Source organism: Ooceraea biroi, chromosome 10 (genome assembly GCF_003672135.1).
Source record: "Ooceraea biroi isolate clonal line C1 chromosome 10, Obir_v5.4, whole genome shotgun sequence".
In the NCBI taxonomy this organism is placed as follows: Eukaryota; Metazoa; Arthropoda; class Insecta; order Hymenoptera; family Formicidae; genus Ooceraea; species Ooceraea biroi.
This window is the reverse complement of record NC_039515.1, coordinates 3,811,457-3,827,481: the sequence shown is the minus strand read 5'-3', so window position 1 is coordinate 3,827,481 and position 16,025 is coordinate 3,811,457. Positions and strand designations below refer to the sequence as shown.

The window sequence follows — 16,025 nt, the reverse complement described above, 5'->3', positions numbered from 1 at the left end:
TAACGTAAATATCGCGGTTGCCCACGTATCAGTATTAATAACAAGTACATTTATCCTCTCTCAAGCTGATATACTTGATACTTAATTTGTTTTTTTATATAACACAACATTCAATTCTTCTTATCAGCAGTCGAGAAGCACGAAATTCCATATGGCTAAGAAAGGACGCGCATTCCTGCGAGCTATCGGACGATGCGTGTGTCGAGGGCGCGCGATTCACGCAATCAGGATTAATGGAACGATCGATTTTTTCATTCGTCCACCTGTAATTCGCGAGGAAAGTGCAGTTTGCGCCCCGTGCGTTCGTAAAGTGCACCTACACGACCTACAGTTACGCGCCGCAACGCGTTCGATCGTGAGGTGTAGTGAAGCGGTGCGCGCGACGCGTTACGACGATTCTAACCTCGGTCGAGTTCGTGCATCCTCGGCTACCGTGGCTACTGCCACTGTGCCAGCAGTCGCGCGTTGCTGACAGTTATCAGCTGTTCCAGTAAATAAACCGTCGCATTTCGACGATGGACGGCGTCGAGGATGGCGCGCAGTCCCATCAGGCGACCGACGAGGACGCGAGCGAGTCGGACAACGGCAGCGAGTGCCTGTCGCAGCAGAGCGAGGGCAACGTAAACTGGTATTACATGCCAGACTCGATCCTCCTGATTATCTTCCAGTACCTGACGCCGAAGGAGCTGGTGACCGCGGGGGAGGTGTGCCGATCATGGCACCGGGTGTCGCGCGACGAGTTCCTGTGGAAATATATATTCTATCGCACGTACAAGGTAGACCCGGACGTCGGCATCATGCCAGGTACGTTGCTCATCGTGCATCGCACGATACTCCGATGCGACCGTATTCTTGCGTTGCCACGATCGAAAATAACACGTCGCGTTACGCATGGGAGACGGACGAGAAGCGTAAATCTGCATGTTGCGTTATAGTTCCGAATGAGCAGCTTGAGCACAGAAGAGTATCCGATTTAGTTGAATTAAATATTATTATTATAGTATTATCTGTATTATTGTGTACATTATTTTATAGATGGCACATAGGGAAACAAACTGAGAGATTAATAGCGATAAGAAATAATAAAGTAGTATCTAGTAGAGACATTAATGAAGGTCAAAACATACTTGTAAAGAAATTCATCATGAGTATCTGTTCAATATAATTTATATGACTGTTTGTTATTCTTTCTATCTTCTCAACAATAATGATTGTTCTTAGGGAAAACATCCTGGTTAGGAGAATTCAAACGTCTGGCATATCACACTCCTCTGATAGAAACCGAAGTTCTCAAAGAGCATTCGCATCAGGTACTACACGTGAGCTTCTCACACAATGGCAAAATGTTTGCGACCTGCTCAAAAGATGGATATATTCTTGTGAGTTCTCCTCTCTCTCTCTTCCTCATTTATAATCGTTTATATCTTCACGCTATTAAACATTACGTTCCATCTCAGGTATGGCAAAGTCAGTATCCAGTTACGATAAAGTATCTACACGACATGAAGACATTTAGTTGGAAGTATACTCAATTCTCTCAGTTTAATTGTACAGATACGTTGCTCCTCGTGTCTGGTGTCCACTTTGGTACACCTCACAGCACGTCGGGAGAAATAGCAGTGTTTAGAGTAGCACGTAAGTGCAGACAAAAGATATTAAGCTTTTATACATGTACATCCAATGGAACTTGCGACTGATACGAATTGATAAATTATGAATAGATTAACATTATCTAACGATATGAGGCTTAATGAGAGTCTCTCAATACTCGATTAAAATTCTTATACGTGTCCTTTGTTGTTCACTCATAGCTGGCTTTGACCTTCAGTGTAGAGTAGTGAATAAACCGTACGACATATTTGGTACATGGTACAGTGAACGTTACCTTTTAAGTGGAAATCTCCATTGGCTGGCACATTTAGTCAGCACTAGCGTAGTTTGGCTCAATAAGGCAAACCAGGAATCGGCCAGCGAGCATGTACCCATTATGACGCAGCTTTTCAGGTAAAATAACGTGATTCACGTGACTTCCCGATGATGAATCAATTTTGTATCTCACTTAATTACCTTGTCACGCGCGTAAGTAGTCGTCAAATCGCAAATCAGGACGCAACATCTTTCTTCATGGGTTTGCGATACCTTTCAGGTTTTACAACGGGAATGCTTCCTCAGTCAGAGCGATCATGGTCGCGAATTGTTTGGCACCAGCGCCGGCCGAGTCCACGGAACAGCAGAACCAGCCTTCGTCCTCGAGCACGAAAGAAGAGAAAGGCAATCCGCCGAGTCACAAGGACCTGTTGTCGCCCTCGAGCAATAGCTCGCAGCAGCAGCAGCAGCAGGAAGAACCGGTGGTGCTTCACCATGCCTCGTCGCGATTACAGTATGAGAATTTCTCTCTTTCTTCTTTTACGTAATTTTCGTCTTATGATAGTAATTAATATTACGTGATACGATAATAGATATAGTACGTTAGAAGGTGGATTTTCGAACTGGAGAAAACTTGGTGACGGTTTTGAATACGCTAGTCCTATACAGTACAACCAGGAATACAGGCAGGTTGAGATGGAGAAGAAGGCGAACGAGAGCGACAGCGACAGCGAGAATCCGCAGTGGGAAGAGGATAGCGAGTCTGGAGGTAAAAACAAAAAAAACATGATTATTTACAGGTATAAGTAATCATTGAACAAAGCATGATGGTAGAAACGCAAATTTACAGAGTCTTCAATAACCGAGGAGTGTGACGCGGACGAGCTGGCGAATAATCCGGAAAAGTTTCTTATTTTTACGACCGGCTCGAAAACGTACACGCCGCATAAAGTCGGCTTTAAGAGAATTAAGCTGGTGAGCTTTCCAAGGAGATTGGACCCGGGACCGTCGTTGCGCGAGAGGATAGCTCAGCGACAGAGAGAGCGGGAGAGACAGAATAGCGCGTCGATGGACACCGACTGGCTCGATTACGAGGCCGTGGCAGACAAATTCGATAAGATAGATCATTTGATTGACCTTCATGGCCACATCATTGGAATGGGCCTTTCTCCTGATCATAGGTCAGTTAACTGCGCCTCACGGTGATTAATGGACGTGCCTGAGACACAAACGAGTAATTATGTTGCAGATATCTCTACGTAAATACGCGACCGTGGCCGAAGGGCTACGTCATCACGAATCCTCTGCAACCGCCACCAATCGCGCAGGAGATCGACATACACGTGATCGACTTGGTGACGTTGAAGCAAGTCGGCACGATGTTGAGGGCGCACAAGGCGTACACGCCCAATAACGAATGCTTCTTTATATTTCTCGACGTGTGTAACGAATACGTGGCAAGGTAACGGCTTGATATTGCGTTTAATTTATTGATTCTAGCTTGATGCAAGACCTCGTACCTCAACGAGTGCTTACATTACGAAAATGTTCACCGGAAACCTTCGCCTCTGCTTGCAGCGGCGCGGAGGATAAGCACGGCTACCTGTGGGACCGGCACTACGGGATTTGTTTAGCGAAGTTCCCTCACTCTGACGTAGTCAATTCCGTGGCTTTCAACCCGCGCGATCCCGAAATGCTGGTAACGACCAGCGACGATTACACGGTCAAGGTCTGGCGGAGTCGGGCGATGGTGAAGACCTTGGGCTTGGACGAGAATTCGTATCGCAGGGGAATGGAGGTGCGAAAGCGACGCAGGTTCCAGAGGAGCAGTAATAACGTAGACTGACTAAAGACCATCAAATTTCCGATTTAAACGATTTATTTTTACAAGAGCTTAAAGGTAAATATTCTCGCACTTAAGTTTGTACTATACAAAATCGTCCAGGAATACTTATTATTGTGTGAGAAAGCACAAATGATCAGAATCTATTTTTCGATCATCCGGAAAATGCGCACGTGTAGATCTTCCTTTCTCATTCGGTTAGTCGAGAACATGAAATCTCACTAGTACTACTTAAGAGTACTGTTTAAAAGAAAGTCGCTAGGAATGTTGTTAAAGATAGATAACATAAAGGAATATATTGTCACATCTACAATTATAACGCAAGATTAGAGAGAGAGAGAGAGAAAATTTTTAAATTACATCGTGTTTGCTCAGAGCAATCATCATCAGACCATTTTTTTAACATGATCTTGAAGATAATTCGCGTAACTGCGTGCTGTAAATTGTTCGTATCTCCGAAATTTATCTTCTGAAATGAAATTACGGATTTGGAACTTTTACTGGGTGTGTGTGCACAATGAATATTAAACGTTTTATTACCGCAACGTTCACGATGCAATGCTAGATTCTCTTTTTTTACTTAGTTTTATCTTTATGTATATTTGAATTATTTGTAAATTTTATCTACTTGTACTGAACAGGAAAAACAATGAATAAATGTAAATGTATATTATTTTATATTCTCTTTTCTTGTCATTCTTGCAATATTGATAGTATTTCATCTGAGATTTCCCATGTGTTATATGTAACTGCGCTATAAAATTACAGACATAATGTAACAAACAACTTCAAAACCAAAAGTTATAACATTGACGTGTGTTGCCACCTGTTCTGTGTACTAGAAAGTAATTCCGAGTTTCATTTGCTGATAACGAAATATGTGAGAAAATACTGTAATTAAAGTGAATGTTAATAAAAGACGAATTAAGAGACAATTAATGTTATCTTCTAGCATGACGTATCTCTCAGATATAACACAGATATGAGAAAATCAACATTAACACGTTGATACAAAGATAAGGAATGGTTATTACTTTCTAAGGGGGACGACTTTTACTATTTTCGTGATTTTGTATAATCAACAGCCTGGGCAACATTTTATAATCCTCCGTGCAATATATTGTTGAAGCATTATGATACATATGCCATATGTACCGGTGCAAAATCACTTAAGGTTTGCATATCTAAAATGACAAAGCAGTATATAATTCACGTCACCTTTTATGATACTTTGACCTTGATCTTTCTTACGATTATACTGTATAATTGTAATTACCTACCTACAATCGATCGTGTTTCCTCTGACACTGACTCAAGAAATAGCACAAAAGTATTTTATTCTCCATTTAGGAAAAATTCGTCAATAAGCATGTATAAATATTTATGTTGAGCCCGTTGCAATCGGTTCTGCCAAAATAAAATAAGAAAATACGATAATACAGAATACTGATACGCTAATAAAGCGCACAATTTGTTTTCATCATGAAAAGCTCACCAGGATGTGATGACATTCCATCTGGAGCAGCATCTCCAGCCTTAGGTAAGACTTTCTTATGAGCATCTTTATGTCCATGGCAATGTTCGCACTCGTCATCGCTATCCTCGGAACTACTTTCGCCAAAGGTCTTTGGTTTCTCATAAATACAACAACCTGCATAATAAAAGTGTATTAGTTTTGCCGTTTCTGCCAAATAAACCTTAAGAAGCTGAATGCGAAAGCAATACATTTTGATTTCTTCTTATTTAAATGTTCATTATCAACGGTCCCTTGAGTCCATTGAACCTTTTTGCTAGATTTTGGTTTTCGTAGACGTAATCGTACAGTAGGCACATCCTGCAAGAGAATTATGAAAATATCTGAATACTGTGATACAACAGCTATTAATTATGTAATAGTAATTAAATAAAGATACATGTTATGATAAAAATGATTAAAAGACTGCTACAAAAATGAATGAAGAGATATATCCACGTGAAATATTTCATATATTTTTATTTATTGCAATATATATAAAGGATTATGTACAGATATAAAATATTTATTTACAATAAAGCAATATCTTTCTATAATTTTTATTATATATATATATATAAAACATAAAATATATATTAATATATAATATAAAAATATATAACAATAAAATTTCTTGATGTAATATTAATATTCTTCTCATTCACTATTATAACCATTATTTTCATTAATAAAACTTTTAAATGAATTTTACCACTTACATTATTGTTAGAAATCTTAATCTATTGAAAAAAGATTTTTCGTTGGAATTTTATAAAAATAATTGAAGAGATACATGTTCATTAATTATTGCACAACTTTCTGTGCTATTAAACTTTCAATCTTTTCATCAGAATATTTCAATATATTTTTCAAAACTTCCAATGTATGCTGTCCCAACGTTGGTGGTGGTGACCTCACAATGTTGGTAGCGTAGCTGTACGTCACAGGTGGACCGACAAGCTTCACTTTGCCCGTGATCGGATGGTCCACTTCTTGAACCAACTTTGTATATTTCACGTGAGGATCATCGAACACCTAGAAATTACATGTCGTCTCTAACAAAATCTTATTGCACCTGAAGTAACTTCAGGTTGAACAACTCACTTCTCTTATGCTGTTTACTGCTCCGTAAGGGAAAGAAGCGCCTTCAAACGTTACACACCATTCTCGATTTGTCTTCTTGCTAAATACGTCTCTAAGAATCCGAAGCAACTCGATTCTGTTTTTAACTCTGGCTGTATTATTCTCGAATCTGTCATCACTAGCAAGTTCCGGTAACTGCATTCTTTTAATCAGTTCCAGAAATTGCGCGTCGCTCCCAGCACCGATTGTCATATACCCGTCTTTCGTCGGGAACGCTTCGTAAGGGACTATGCTCTCATGCTCGGATCCCCATCTCGTCGCCTCCTTGCCTCCGTTCAGGTAATTCGAGGCGATATTGATCAGACTCGCGATCTGCGTCGACAAGAGGTCGCACTGTATCCACTGGCCTCTGTTGACCCTCGATCTTTGCAGCAGAGCGGCCATAATCGCGCCGTGAGCGTACAGACCGGTCGCCAGGTCGGTCATGGCCACGCCGACTTTGCACGGCGATCCGTCCCTAGGCCCGGTGATGTGCAGGAGCCCGCCTAAGGACGCAGCGATCACGTCGTAGCCAGGCCTACTCGCGTACGGGCCCTGGGACCCGTAACCGGTTAACGAGCAATATATGAGCTGCGGTGCTATCTTGGCCATGTCCTCGTACCCCAGGCCCATCTTGTCCAGCTTGCCCGGCACGTAATTCTCCACCAGGACGTCACATGTTTGCGCCAGCTCACGAATAACGTCCCGACCCCTCTTCAGATCGATGCAGATGCTCTTCTTGTTCCTGTTCACGCTCGTGAAGTAAGTCGACTCCTGCGTGCCCTCGAAGAACGGCGGGCCCCACTTGCGCGCCTCGTCGCCGCTGCCAGGTCGCTCGACCTTCAGCACCTCCGCGCCGAGGTCGCCGAGAATCATCGTGCAATACGGGCCGGCCACGATCCGCGTCAGATCCAGGACTCGTATGCCGCTCAAGGGCGAGCGATCTTCCGCGGCGGCCGTGCAAAACCCACGTCCGCATCTCGGAGCGCACTCATCTACCAGAAATCTCCCGCCAGCTACGTACCTTTGCGAGAAAATTGTCAATATACCGCGCATCATGTCGAGATTCTCAGAAGCGATGCGGGATGCGAACATAACCTATATTCTCTTTTCACTGCAGGTGATCGCGTCAATGCGCGTCGCAGTAATAAACTCGATGACGTTTCCGCGACTGTCGCAGGTATTTTCAAACGGTATACTCGGCGACGACGAGCGATAAGAGCGATAGGCGCTATCAATAGCTCGTTGCCGAAATTTACGCTTGTCGCATCGCCAGGTGCGCGAGGGTGCGGAAACATCGAACGTACCTGCGATCCGGAATCGGTGACGTCCGCCTCGGAGACGGTTTCCGTTTGCGTTTGCGAAGCCGGTTGTTCCGACATTGCTTTCTCCATGTGTCACAGGTGACACGCAATCTTTCCGAGCGCGAGGCTGACGTGCGGAACCGCCGCATCAAACGTAACCGCGTCCGCCACTGCGTACACGTCTATTTCGCGCGAGTCATCAGTGGCGTCGCCATCTTGGAAACTCGACGCGACCTTGCACCCGACGTCGACGAGTTGCGCCTCGTGACTTCCGGTTCAGGGTTAACGGCGCACGTCTGCCGTCCATTTGACAATCTTATGTAATATTGTTTTTGTCTTCATCTTATATTTAATTTGTTGTCACGCTGGTGTCAAAGAGATTTTACAAATTATAAACTTATCAGAATTTTGAGTCATTTGTACATTGCAAAAAAAGTTACTTCGCTTTTTACAATATTGTCCGATTCTCCACTTGCATGTAAAATTGCTCTCCGAACCACTCCCTGTGCATCTCAAGATAACTGCAAATATGTATCAAATTAATAATTCGTGTATGACACGTATATTTTTTTTGTGTACTATACAATTCGCCATGCGCAATTTACCTTAAAAACATGTCCAAGTATTTCAAGAGAACTTTTAATTTTTTATTCGCTATATCCGTCGATTGTAATAATTCGGGTAACTTAACTGAAACGAGAAAGGAAAACCATTTCGAGATCACATTCATTCCTTTATATTTTGCGTTGTGCAAAAATTTTTATCATCTTGCATGAATCTTGCGCGAGTTCATCGAGCGAGGGACGACTTACCGAATAATCTAGTTAAATGGATAGCACCATAATAAGCGGAGGGACCTAACGCGTTCGCGTTCTGTTTCGGAATCTCCGGCATCAGCCTCCACTTATTCGACTGTTGCAGTAAAGCGTTTACCTGAGCGGATGTAACAACGGGCGGCATTACACCTCGTGTTACACCTCGCGGGCTAGAACAACGGGAACTTGTACTTGCTATGCTACTAAAACAAAACAATCGGTAAAAGCATTTTATACCTAGGTCCAAAAAAACGAAGAGAAAACAGAATTCCCGCTACTGATCATGCGATCGCGACAGTTTTCTAATAAAAACAGATATTCAGCAAATGAGAAAAATCTTCGATCCAGTGATCGACTTATCTATGAGACCATCTATCAAATTTCCAAGACGAAAGTTCGTGAAAAGCGCCGTGATCGTTACCTCGATAAATTACCGCCGTCCTGCTTGCCCTCGTCGTAGGACCTTAACTGCCGGCTCTCGTCAACCGAGCTTACTCGGCACGATCGCAGCTTCCGCTTGGAACTGCTTATCGGCTTCGATACACTGTCCATCTCCGAATCGTGCTCTTGAAACGGTGGCAGATGAGCGTATTCCGTATCCTCGAACTCCTCCTTCACGCACATCTCGGAGTTCCTTGCGGCAGACGTGCGTTTTCTTATTAATTCGAGCAGTGAGCAGTGTGCTCCTGCTACAACACGGTAATCCGAATATGATGCTAAACGAAAGAGAGACGGGTGTATTTACTCGATTGGTTCCTCCTTCACGACAACGCTCGTCTGCTCGTTGTACAACAGGGAAGACTTCAGGGAACTGTACTGCTCTCTTTCCTGCCTGTATAAAAGCAGGTGCGGTAACGTGAAGTCGAAATATACACGCAGGCCGTCCGCGACTTCCCTGCACAGATTAACATCGTTCACTGTTCTCTCGATCGTGTTATTCGCCTTGTTCCGTTGAGGCTTCTCTGGAATGTTCGTCAGTTGCGTTGTCGTGAAATGCTGCACCCAGGATTCCAAAATGCTTATCACAGTGGGTTGCGCAGGCAGAACCACGAGCTGAAGTAAATATCAGGTAATCTTATTCTTTGCGCGAGAGAACTCGTTTACGCAAATCGAGGTTTTATCAGTAAATATAACATGTTTCAAACTTTTTGATACAGATTGGCAATATATCATACCTTATTTTTATGATTTATTAGGTCGTAATCCTGCTCCAGGATCCGCTTCAGCGTTCCACCTATATCAAGATCAACTCCTGGCCTCATACTGACTCCAGACTGACTGCCTCCACAGCTGTCCTCATCGTCGCTTGACTCGTCTATGTAATCGGAACTACTCTCGGTATCTTCTTCCGTGTTTACTTCCTGTAAAATATCAAATTAGATGCCATTGTATCGGTTACGTTTAAAAATATACAAATGAATAACTAATAAAATTTGTTTAAGACGATCTTAATATAAGAACAGACTATGAATATCGTCCTTAGAGTATGACACTTTTAAAAAGTTCGTTACGAAAAGAATTCCGTATGCGAATAATTACGATTTGAAGAAATACTTACTTCTGTGTCGTAATCAGCATGCTGACCCGAACTACCATCCTCCGAAGACCCAGTTGTGGCGGATGTAGCTCGGCTACCACCGCTTCTCGCTCTGCGTCGTGGTTCCTGATGCTCCGTTTCGGTCAAGCGCTCTGACATTTTGTGACTTCTCTTTTTACGTTCACGTCGATACAAATACGCACCCCTGTTTCATCAAAGTAAAGTAATATAGTTAATTTGTAATTAATTAATTAATTACATCACATAATATTAGGCCAGTTATCAACATACAGTTGAAGCTGTGCCTTTTGTGCTAAGTCACGTTGAAGCTGACGATTTTCTTCTGTGTCCTTAAGCACATATTCCTCCGTCACACAACGGTCCCAAGATGAATTCCAACCCTTGTGTAATAATAAATTATATATATGTATGTATATCTCTTTGGCGTTATATTATATTTCACTTATCAATTTTATTATTTATACAGCTAAATTGTCAATAACAATGACTCACTTGAAAATGTATGAGATATTCCACAGCTTTTCTACCTTTCTGATCTTTATTTATAATGATATCAACTACCTGTGAAACATTATACAGTTATCTATTCAATAAGTTCTATTTCTATTTATCTCGTGACTATATTTTGAGATATTCTAAAGAAGTGTTATTCTCCTTTTTTTCTGAAAACTTGAAAATATTGACGTTTGATCTAATGTGTATTGCAATCCTCATATTCGATTATGATAGTGCTGATATATCAAGTTCAGAAAAAAAGTAAGACAACACATCGTCCTTAATACATAAAAGTATATAAACTATCTGTGTTACGTGTATGTCTATACATACATATATATATATATATATATATATATATATATATATATAAAATTCATAAAACTTGTTCCCGTATTTTCTTTCTATAAGTTTCTCAATCCCAGGTTATCTTTACTTTGCATTTCGTGTGCCTTTTCGTATCCTTGCAAACGAATTTATCGTTCGCATTTACACCCATCCTTATCTAATTAATCTACATTTCATAAACAGTACAACAAGTGGCACACACGTAGGCAGCAATACACACGTTTATATATATTATACATTACCTTCGAGTCGTACAACACTTTTGCCTTTGTCGGATCTGGTTCGTAGCATAATACTCTTTCTCCATCGCAAAACTTGAATTTCAATCCTCGCGTAGACACCATCGTTAATATTTAGCGAAGTATCATACAAATGTTTAAAGTACATAAAGTACTAACATAACCTATACGGTTGACTTATCGAGTCCACAGTAAACGATATAAATACGCTTTAACGTATGCATCTACGTTGAGGTAACCTGTACCTAATTTCCACAAAATATTCTCTGGCAAATCGAGTCGCCGACGATCCTTCGATCTATCATCGATCCCGCAAAGCGTCCCGCCTTTTCGACGTCTCGACGCACTCGGCGTCGTGTGTGTCCTTGCTTGAAGTTGCACACTTTCGTGCACCCATTCATCTTGAGTGCCGCTGCAGGATGCCGTAAAAATTCGGGAACATAAAAATACGGCAGAAGAAAGAAATGCGCGAAACACTAGCAAAAGTGCATCAGATTTTTATTCCGTGCCTTTTTTTTTTTAAATACTAGAGTTTAAGCCGCGGCCAATCATGAAGCGCGATTAAAATGTACGCACACATATATATGTAATGATGTATTATACAAATAATATAAGCATCTATCGTCAATGCATCACGTAACGCGCACGATTGTATAATTATCGTACGCGTTAATCATTGATGAACGTCTAATTATAGTTCATGACCGGCCAAAGTGCCAAACTTCGCGTTCTTGTTTTTCAATCAATTGTTGCTCCGATAAAAAGAATCATCGCATGCATCTCGTCGGTTTCTCAAACTACGAGTTGAGTTACGAGTAAGAAGACAGGTGAGTTAATTGTTAGATAATTAGTTGAAATTAGTTGTTAATTTGATTAACAAAAAAAAACGTATAAATTATGGATTTGAAGTATATTTGCAGTATCGCCAGGAAGCACAAATGTGCCGTGCTCCAAATTTTAAGTTAGATTTTTCCTTATTTTGATAATACATTTTTCGCACACAATATTTGTAGATTTTTAAATTTCTTTTTAACTTTATTTTTATCGCCGGAATTATATTTCTTAAGTTTCTCTTTTGACGATATTTTTTAGACAAGATTTGAAACAAATCTTCATATTTAATCGTATTTATTTCATATTGTACGTTGCAAGAATGTTTCATGCATTTTTTCTTGTCTTTGACGATTTAAAGCGTCTTGCTATTTTTGCGAGAAAAAATTCAAATTCGTCGTCTGCTGTTTCTCATACATTTGTTTGCCGATGTGTTATTTGCTACAAGTTTTCTGATATAAACACATGTTCAATAGAAGCCAGACTTTATTAGGTTCAATGTACACTGACTCTAGCGGAGAAGCTTAAGCAGTTGAAAAGTCAATGCAAGCTACAGTCTTGTTAACATTTAAATACGATCCTCAAATTTTCTAATCACTGTTCGGCTTTGCCAAGTGATTCTATTTCAATAGTCACACACCTATGCTATGTAAAACATTGATACTTTCAATTTGTCGGTACAATGTATTTTTTGAAGTAACTAGGAAAATATCACTCACACGTAATCATGTTCTCAAGCAAATTCAACACGCCCGATTTATAATACAGTGGCTCTCTCTCGTATGTTCGACCAAACATTTGTCAATGACTTATCGGATAATCAATAACTTAATATTAAAATTTTTACTCAAATATCGCTTAATCATTTAATCAAGTACTTAATTCTGAGCTTGGCTAATTAAGAATAATACTAGCGTGACTAGAGCAGGATTTCAGGACAACCGTTTAACTCGTAATACTATGTAATATCGCAATAGAAGATACCTGTTAATAAATAACATTTGCACTTATGGTGGAATTTAAGCGTTATAAAAAAAAGAAAGCGTAGGCATTGCGAGAAACTATTTAGGCGAGAACGCAGATCTTTTCTCTTCCCACATAACGTTCTTAAACTTTCGAAGAGAGAACATGCCGTTTAAGAAAAAAGCTTTCTTGCACTTTACGCGGATGATAAATATGCACGATAAGTATATATACAGCTCGATTCAAGGCACCATTCAGAGTACAATCAGAAAACACGGGGCTTAAACGATAACGAATGATTCTTCACGCAATTCGATTTTACCTAAACGATTATGCTCTACGCGTGGTCTTAGGAACTATTAATCGATGCAACGAAGAGGAAAGAAACCCAAGTAAAATTTCCACTCATCTCGCTCGTGAATTCATCAAACGACATCGATTGTGACAATGCATGATAATGCAAGACGTATCGTAAACGCTTCTCCATTTTAATTTACGTGATCCTTGTGTGTCGCGATCACATGTTCTGTTCCTGAGAAAACGATTCTTTCGTCGGTGATCCAAGCGTCATACGATTACAAATGAATCCATAAAATTTGTAGATACGATCGAACGCGAGGTACAAGCTAAGAATCGGAACTAAACGTTCCCGTGTATAAGATTGGACATCACGGAGTCCATCTTTATAACTTGTACTTTCGATATCAAGCCGCCCGAGTCCGAGTCGTACGAGGACCAGTAACTGATCAATTCCGGAAATTCGTCGTCGCTGACGTACTGGACCGCGATGGAGCTGTAACGCTTCCGCGAGCTCAGGTTCGGCTGGCAGTCGAGCTCGTGGCACAGCTGCGTCACGTCGCTCTGACTGGCGTTGATGGCCTGAACGTCCGTGTAATTCACGAAGACGATCAGCACCCTCTCCACGAGCTTCTGCTCCGCGACAGCCGTCCTTTCCGCGCGGCCGGCGGACGGCGAGTCCGTCCACTGCCAGAACTTGATGGCGAACCCGGACGTGTAAGGTTTCTCCGACGTCAGCAGGAACGCCGGCTTCGACGCGAACGCGTTCGCACTCACGTGGTCCCAGATGACGGTTATCGGCTCGCTCGTCAACTTCTGCAGGGTCAGGTTCACGCTGGCGCGACAAAACTGTCCCGGACACGCTCCCTCGTTCTCTATCGTGAGGTGGTGGTAGGGCGTGGGCTTCCAGCTGTAGTCCTCGTCGCGCTGCCTCATGATCTCGAAGAGTCGCGGCTGCGTCGTGAACTTGCCCACGAGCTTCTTGAACACCCGCGGCATCTTCAAGCCACGGAGCAGCCCCTTCAAGGACATATATTTCGTCACACCTGTAACACAAAGCCGGTGGAAGTTATCGCGCTGCACGAAAATCATGCGGATTAAAATAGAGAGAAGCGTTTACGAGATACTCACGTCCTGCATTATCGTCGTAACAATTGCAGGCGATAGTGTCGTTCGAGACAAGACTGTGTATGTCGATAGAGGTACAATTATTGACCGCGTAACGTCCTAATAATTGACCGGTCTTGCCGGAGAGAACAACGAGGTGCGACACATTTGCATCGTCTATCGCCACGCTCAACAGATCGTTAACGTCATCGGCGTCAACGTCCGGCAAGATAACCGGTAACTCGGAAACTGTGTGAGTCGTCGAGCTCCAGTGAATCGTGCCAGCGATCGGTTCTATGCTAACGAGTAGGCCTTGTTCGCCGGCAACAATGCAGTCAGGCTTTCCGGAACGATCGATGTCGATACTAGTGCAATCGATAATAGTGGGTAATCTTTTTAACGGAACCAGCCACAGCGGCAATCCGGTGTTCCCTTGCATCGACATAACGCCTCCCCCCTTTGGAGGTATTTGTCTCTGACGTATTGCCTCGTCCTTCGTATCGTTCTCTTTGTATCGCTCGCCACGCAGGAGAAATATCAGGTTGTACGGCGATCCAGGTACTATGGTAATAGGCCCGTGTATTTCTGCGTTTAAAATGAAGGCATTTTGAAAATTAGTGTACTCCTGAATTAATTAAGTTATTAAAAGAGATGTAAGAGAAAAGAGTAAGAGAAATTCTTTGTAACATTTAACAAAATATTATTTTATTAAATATTTTGTTATATATTATACAAAGTATAATATTATAACTTAACAAAATATTATTGCTTTGATATCAATGTTAATAATTCTTTTTTGTGACTGTTTCAAGAATGTTGCGTTTACAATCTGTGACTCATAACGCACTCACCTACACCTTCCAGAGTTTTGTCCCACGATATGGACGACTGCGGCTCGATAACCGGCGAGCAAACCACCGAACTGTCACAAGGTAACACATACAAAAAGATAACTATCGTAACAATGCATAACAGTATGGATGCGAACAAGCAGAAGCGCCTCATCGGCGACATATCTCTCCTCTTCCAAAAGTCATTCTGCTCGTTTCCCTCAATCACCATTATTGGTATGTCGTCCCGATAATATTTGATCGTGTTCTGCCTGTTCCTTGCATTGTTCCCCAGATTTCTAGTCTCGTCCAGTGGATAATACACGCCATTTTCGTGATTTGTGTGCAATTCCTGAAGGAGAATCATTATACAGACAATTGCAATGTGTGACACATAAAAATATTAAGTTTTAGATTAATGCATCAACAATTGCAATGTCGCACTGTTGTGCAATTTTCTAATATTTTTCGCACATCGATATCTCACCGCTATCGTGGTAGTATTGTCGACTTTGTAGGCGATATCGTTCGGCCGAGTTAAACGTTCCTCCTCATCCTCGGTGTCGGTGTTGCTTATGCTCTGCGGAAGCGGCGCGTAACCTTTGCCGTTGTGATGATCGGTCGACATGTCGGAGGTGTAACATCGAACGTGCACCGCGCTAAATTTTGCAACGCAACCTCGTTTGCCTCGCAATAACGTGACTATGTCATGGTGATCCTCGTTGCAGACGTTGCAGTATCACCGCAAAACCCGACCGCGATTAACACAAACCGTGTTGCGCGGGATCGTTATCACTCGGTACGTGCGTCGCGTCACAAAACGTAGTTTACAAATTATGACACGGTGCTAGCAGTGCTACAAACTGCTGCGAGCAGTGCTTTCGTGAATAAAAC

General features: G+C 41.9%; 5 protein-coding genes across 9 annotated transcripts; 1 reads left to right on the top strand and 4 right to left on the bottom strand.

The window, feature by feature from the left end:
- The first annotated feature begins 242 nt into the window (after window positions 1-242).
- LOC105278278 (F-box/WD repeat-containing protein 5) lies at window positions 243-4,379 on the top strand. Its single transcript, XM_011337258.3, has 9 exons — window positions 243-804; window positions 1,222-1,379; window positions 1,458-1,635; window positions 1,812-2,004; window positions 2,147-2,380; window positions 2,460-2,635; window positions 2,717-3,047; window positions 3,116-3,328; window positions 3,445-4,379. Exons 1-9 carry the CDS (start codon window positions 516-518, stop codon window positions 3,710-3,712), a joined length of 2,040 nt encoding a protein of 679 aa, XP_011335560.1. The 5' UTR covers window positions 243-515; the 3' UTR covers window positions 3,713-4,379.
- On the bottom strand, window positions 3,732-7,879 carry LOC105278277 (E3 ubiquitin-protein ligase PPP1R11). The gene is made up of 5 exons (XM_011337257.3): window positions 7,652-7,879; window positions 5,435-5,543; window positions 5,205-5,360; window positions 4,990-5,116; window positions 3,732-4,893 (listed from the first exon to the last, which is right to left on the bottom strand). The coding sequence occupies exons 1-4, from the start codon at window positions 7,736-7,738 to the stop codon at window positions 5,091-5,093; spliced, it is 378 nt and encodes a 125-aa protein (XP_011335559.1). The 5' UTR covers window positions 7,739-7,879; the 3' UTR covers window positions 3,732-4,893; window positions 4,990-5,090.
- On the bottom strand, window positions 5,863-7,645 carry LOC105278275 (succinate--hydroxymethylglutarate CoA-transferase). Its single transcript, XM_011337256.3, has 2 exons — window positions 6,327-7,645; window positions 5,863-6,257 (listed from the first exon to the last, which is right to left on the bottom strand). The coding sequence occupies exons 1-2, from the start codon at window positions 7,437-7,439 to the stop codon at window positions 6,027-6,029; spliced, it is 1,344 nt and encodes a 447-aa protein (XP_011335558.1). The 5' UTR covers window positions 7,440-7,645; the 3' UTR covers window positions 5,863-6,026.
- A 104-nt stretch (window positions 7,880-7,983) lies between the features above and the next one.
- LOC105278280 (male-specific lethal 3 homolog) lies at window positions 7,984-11,462 on the bottom strand. 5 transcript variants are annotated; one of them, XM_011337261.3, is made up of 10 exons: window positions 11,107-11,462; window positions 10,514-10,582; window positions 10,292-10,401; window positions 10,022-10,205; window positions 9,639-9,824; window positions 9,209-9,516; window positions 8,885-9,118; window positions 8,461-8,666; window positions 8,254-8,338; window positions 7,984-8,169 (listed from the first exon to the last, which is right to left on the bottom strand). In XM_011337261.3, exons 1-10 carry the CDS (start codon window positions 11,206-11,208, stop codon window positions 8,097-8,099), a joined length of 1,557 nt encoding a protein of 518 aa, XP_011335563.1. In that variant the 5' UTR covers window positions 11,209-11,462; the 3' UTR covers window positions 7,984-8,096. The 5 variants fall into 5 exon arrangements, with proteins under 5 accessions (XP_011335563.1, XP_011335564.1, XP_011335565.1 ...); XM_011337262.3 differs by having other exon boundaries at window positions 8,461-8,663; window positions 11,107-11,461; XM_011337263.3 differs by having other exon boundaries at window positions 8,885-9,097; window positions 11,107-11,461.
- Window positions 11,463-12,402: 940 nt separating this feature from the next.
- On the bottom strand, window positions 12,403-15,995 carry LOC105278279. Its single transcript, XM_011337259.3, has 4 exons — window positions 15,619-15,995; window positions 15,153-15,483; window positions 14,326-14,886; window positions 12,403-14,240 (listed from the first exon to the last, which is right to left on the bottom strand). The coding sequence occupies exons 1-4, from the start codon at window positions 15,757-15,759 to the stop codon at window positions 13,537-13,539; spliced, it is 1,737 nt and encodes a 578-aa protein (XP_011335561.1). The 5' UTR covers window positions 15,760-15,995; the 3' UTR covers window positions 12,403-13,536.
- Window positions 15,996-16,025: the final 30 nt, after the last annotated feature.

What these genes read in the sequence shown, in the direction of transcription:
- LOC105278278 (XM_011337258.3), top strand. Translation starts at nt 516, where the DNA reads ATGGACGGCGTCGAGGATGGCGCGCAGTCCCATCAGGCGACCGACGAG. An exon ending in GGCCTTTCTCCTGATCATAG is followed by an intron (nt 3,048 to 3,115) that starts GTCAGTTAACTG and finishes ATTATGTTGCAG; the next exon opens with ATATCTCTACGTAAATACGC. An exon ending in TGTAACGAATACGTGGCAAG is followed by an intron (nt 3,329 to 3,444) that starts GTAACGGCTTGA and finishes CTCTGCTTGCAG; the next exon opens with CGGCGCGGAGGATAAGCACG.
- LOC105278277 (XM_011337257.3), bottom strand. Translation starts at nt 7,738, where the DNA reads ATGGAGAAAGCAATGTCGGAACAACCGGCTTCGCAAACGCAAACGGAA. An exon ending in TCACCGATTCCGGATCGCAG is followed by an intron (nt 5,544 to 7,651) that starts GTACGTTCGATG and finishes ATTCTCTTGCAG; the next exon opens with GATGTGCCTACTGTACGATT. An exon ending in TGGAATGTCATCACATCCTG is followed by an intron (nt 5,117 to 5,204) that starts GTGAGCTTTTCA and finishes TTATTTTGGCAG; the next exon opens with AACCGATTGCAACGGGCTCA.
- LOC105278280 (XM_011337261.3), bottom strand. Translation starts at nt 11,208, where the DNA reads ATGGTGTCTACGCGAGGATTGAAATTCAAGTTTTGCGATGGAGAAAGA. An exon ending in AAGTGTTGTACGACTCGAAG is followed by an intron (nt 10,583 to 11,106) that starts GTAATGTATAAT and finishes AATGTTTCACAG; the next exon opens with GTAGTTGATATCATTATAAA. An exon ending in ATGCTGATTACGACACAGAA is followed by an intron (nt 9,825 to 10,021) that starts GTAAGTATTTCT and finishes GATATTTTACAG; the next exon opens with GAAGTAAACACGGAAGAAGA.
- LOC105278279 (XM_011337259.3), bottom strand. Translation starts at nt 15,759, where the DNA reads ATGTCGACCGATCATCACAACGGCAAAGGTTACGCGCCGCTTCCGCAG. An exon ending in ACAATACTACCACGATAGCG is followed by an intron (nt 15,484 to 15,618) that starts GTGAGATATCGA and finishes ATTCTCCTTCAG; the next exon opens with GAATTGCACACAAATCACGA. An exon ending in TTACGACGATAATGCAGGAC is followed by an intron (nt 14,241 to 14,325) that starts GTGAGTATCTCG and finishes TTTGTGTTACAG; the next exon opens with GTGTGACGAAATATATGTCC.
- LOC105278275 (XM_011337256.3), bottom strand. Translation starts at nt 7,439, where the DNA reads ATGTTCGCATCCCGCATCGCTTCTGAGAATCTCGACATGATGCGCGGT. An exon ending in CAGTAAACAGCATAAGAGAA is followed by an intron (nt 6,258 to 6,326) that starts GTGAGTTGTTCA and finishes TGTAATTTCTAG; the next exon opens with GTGTTCGATGATCCTCACGT.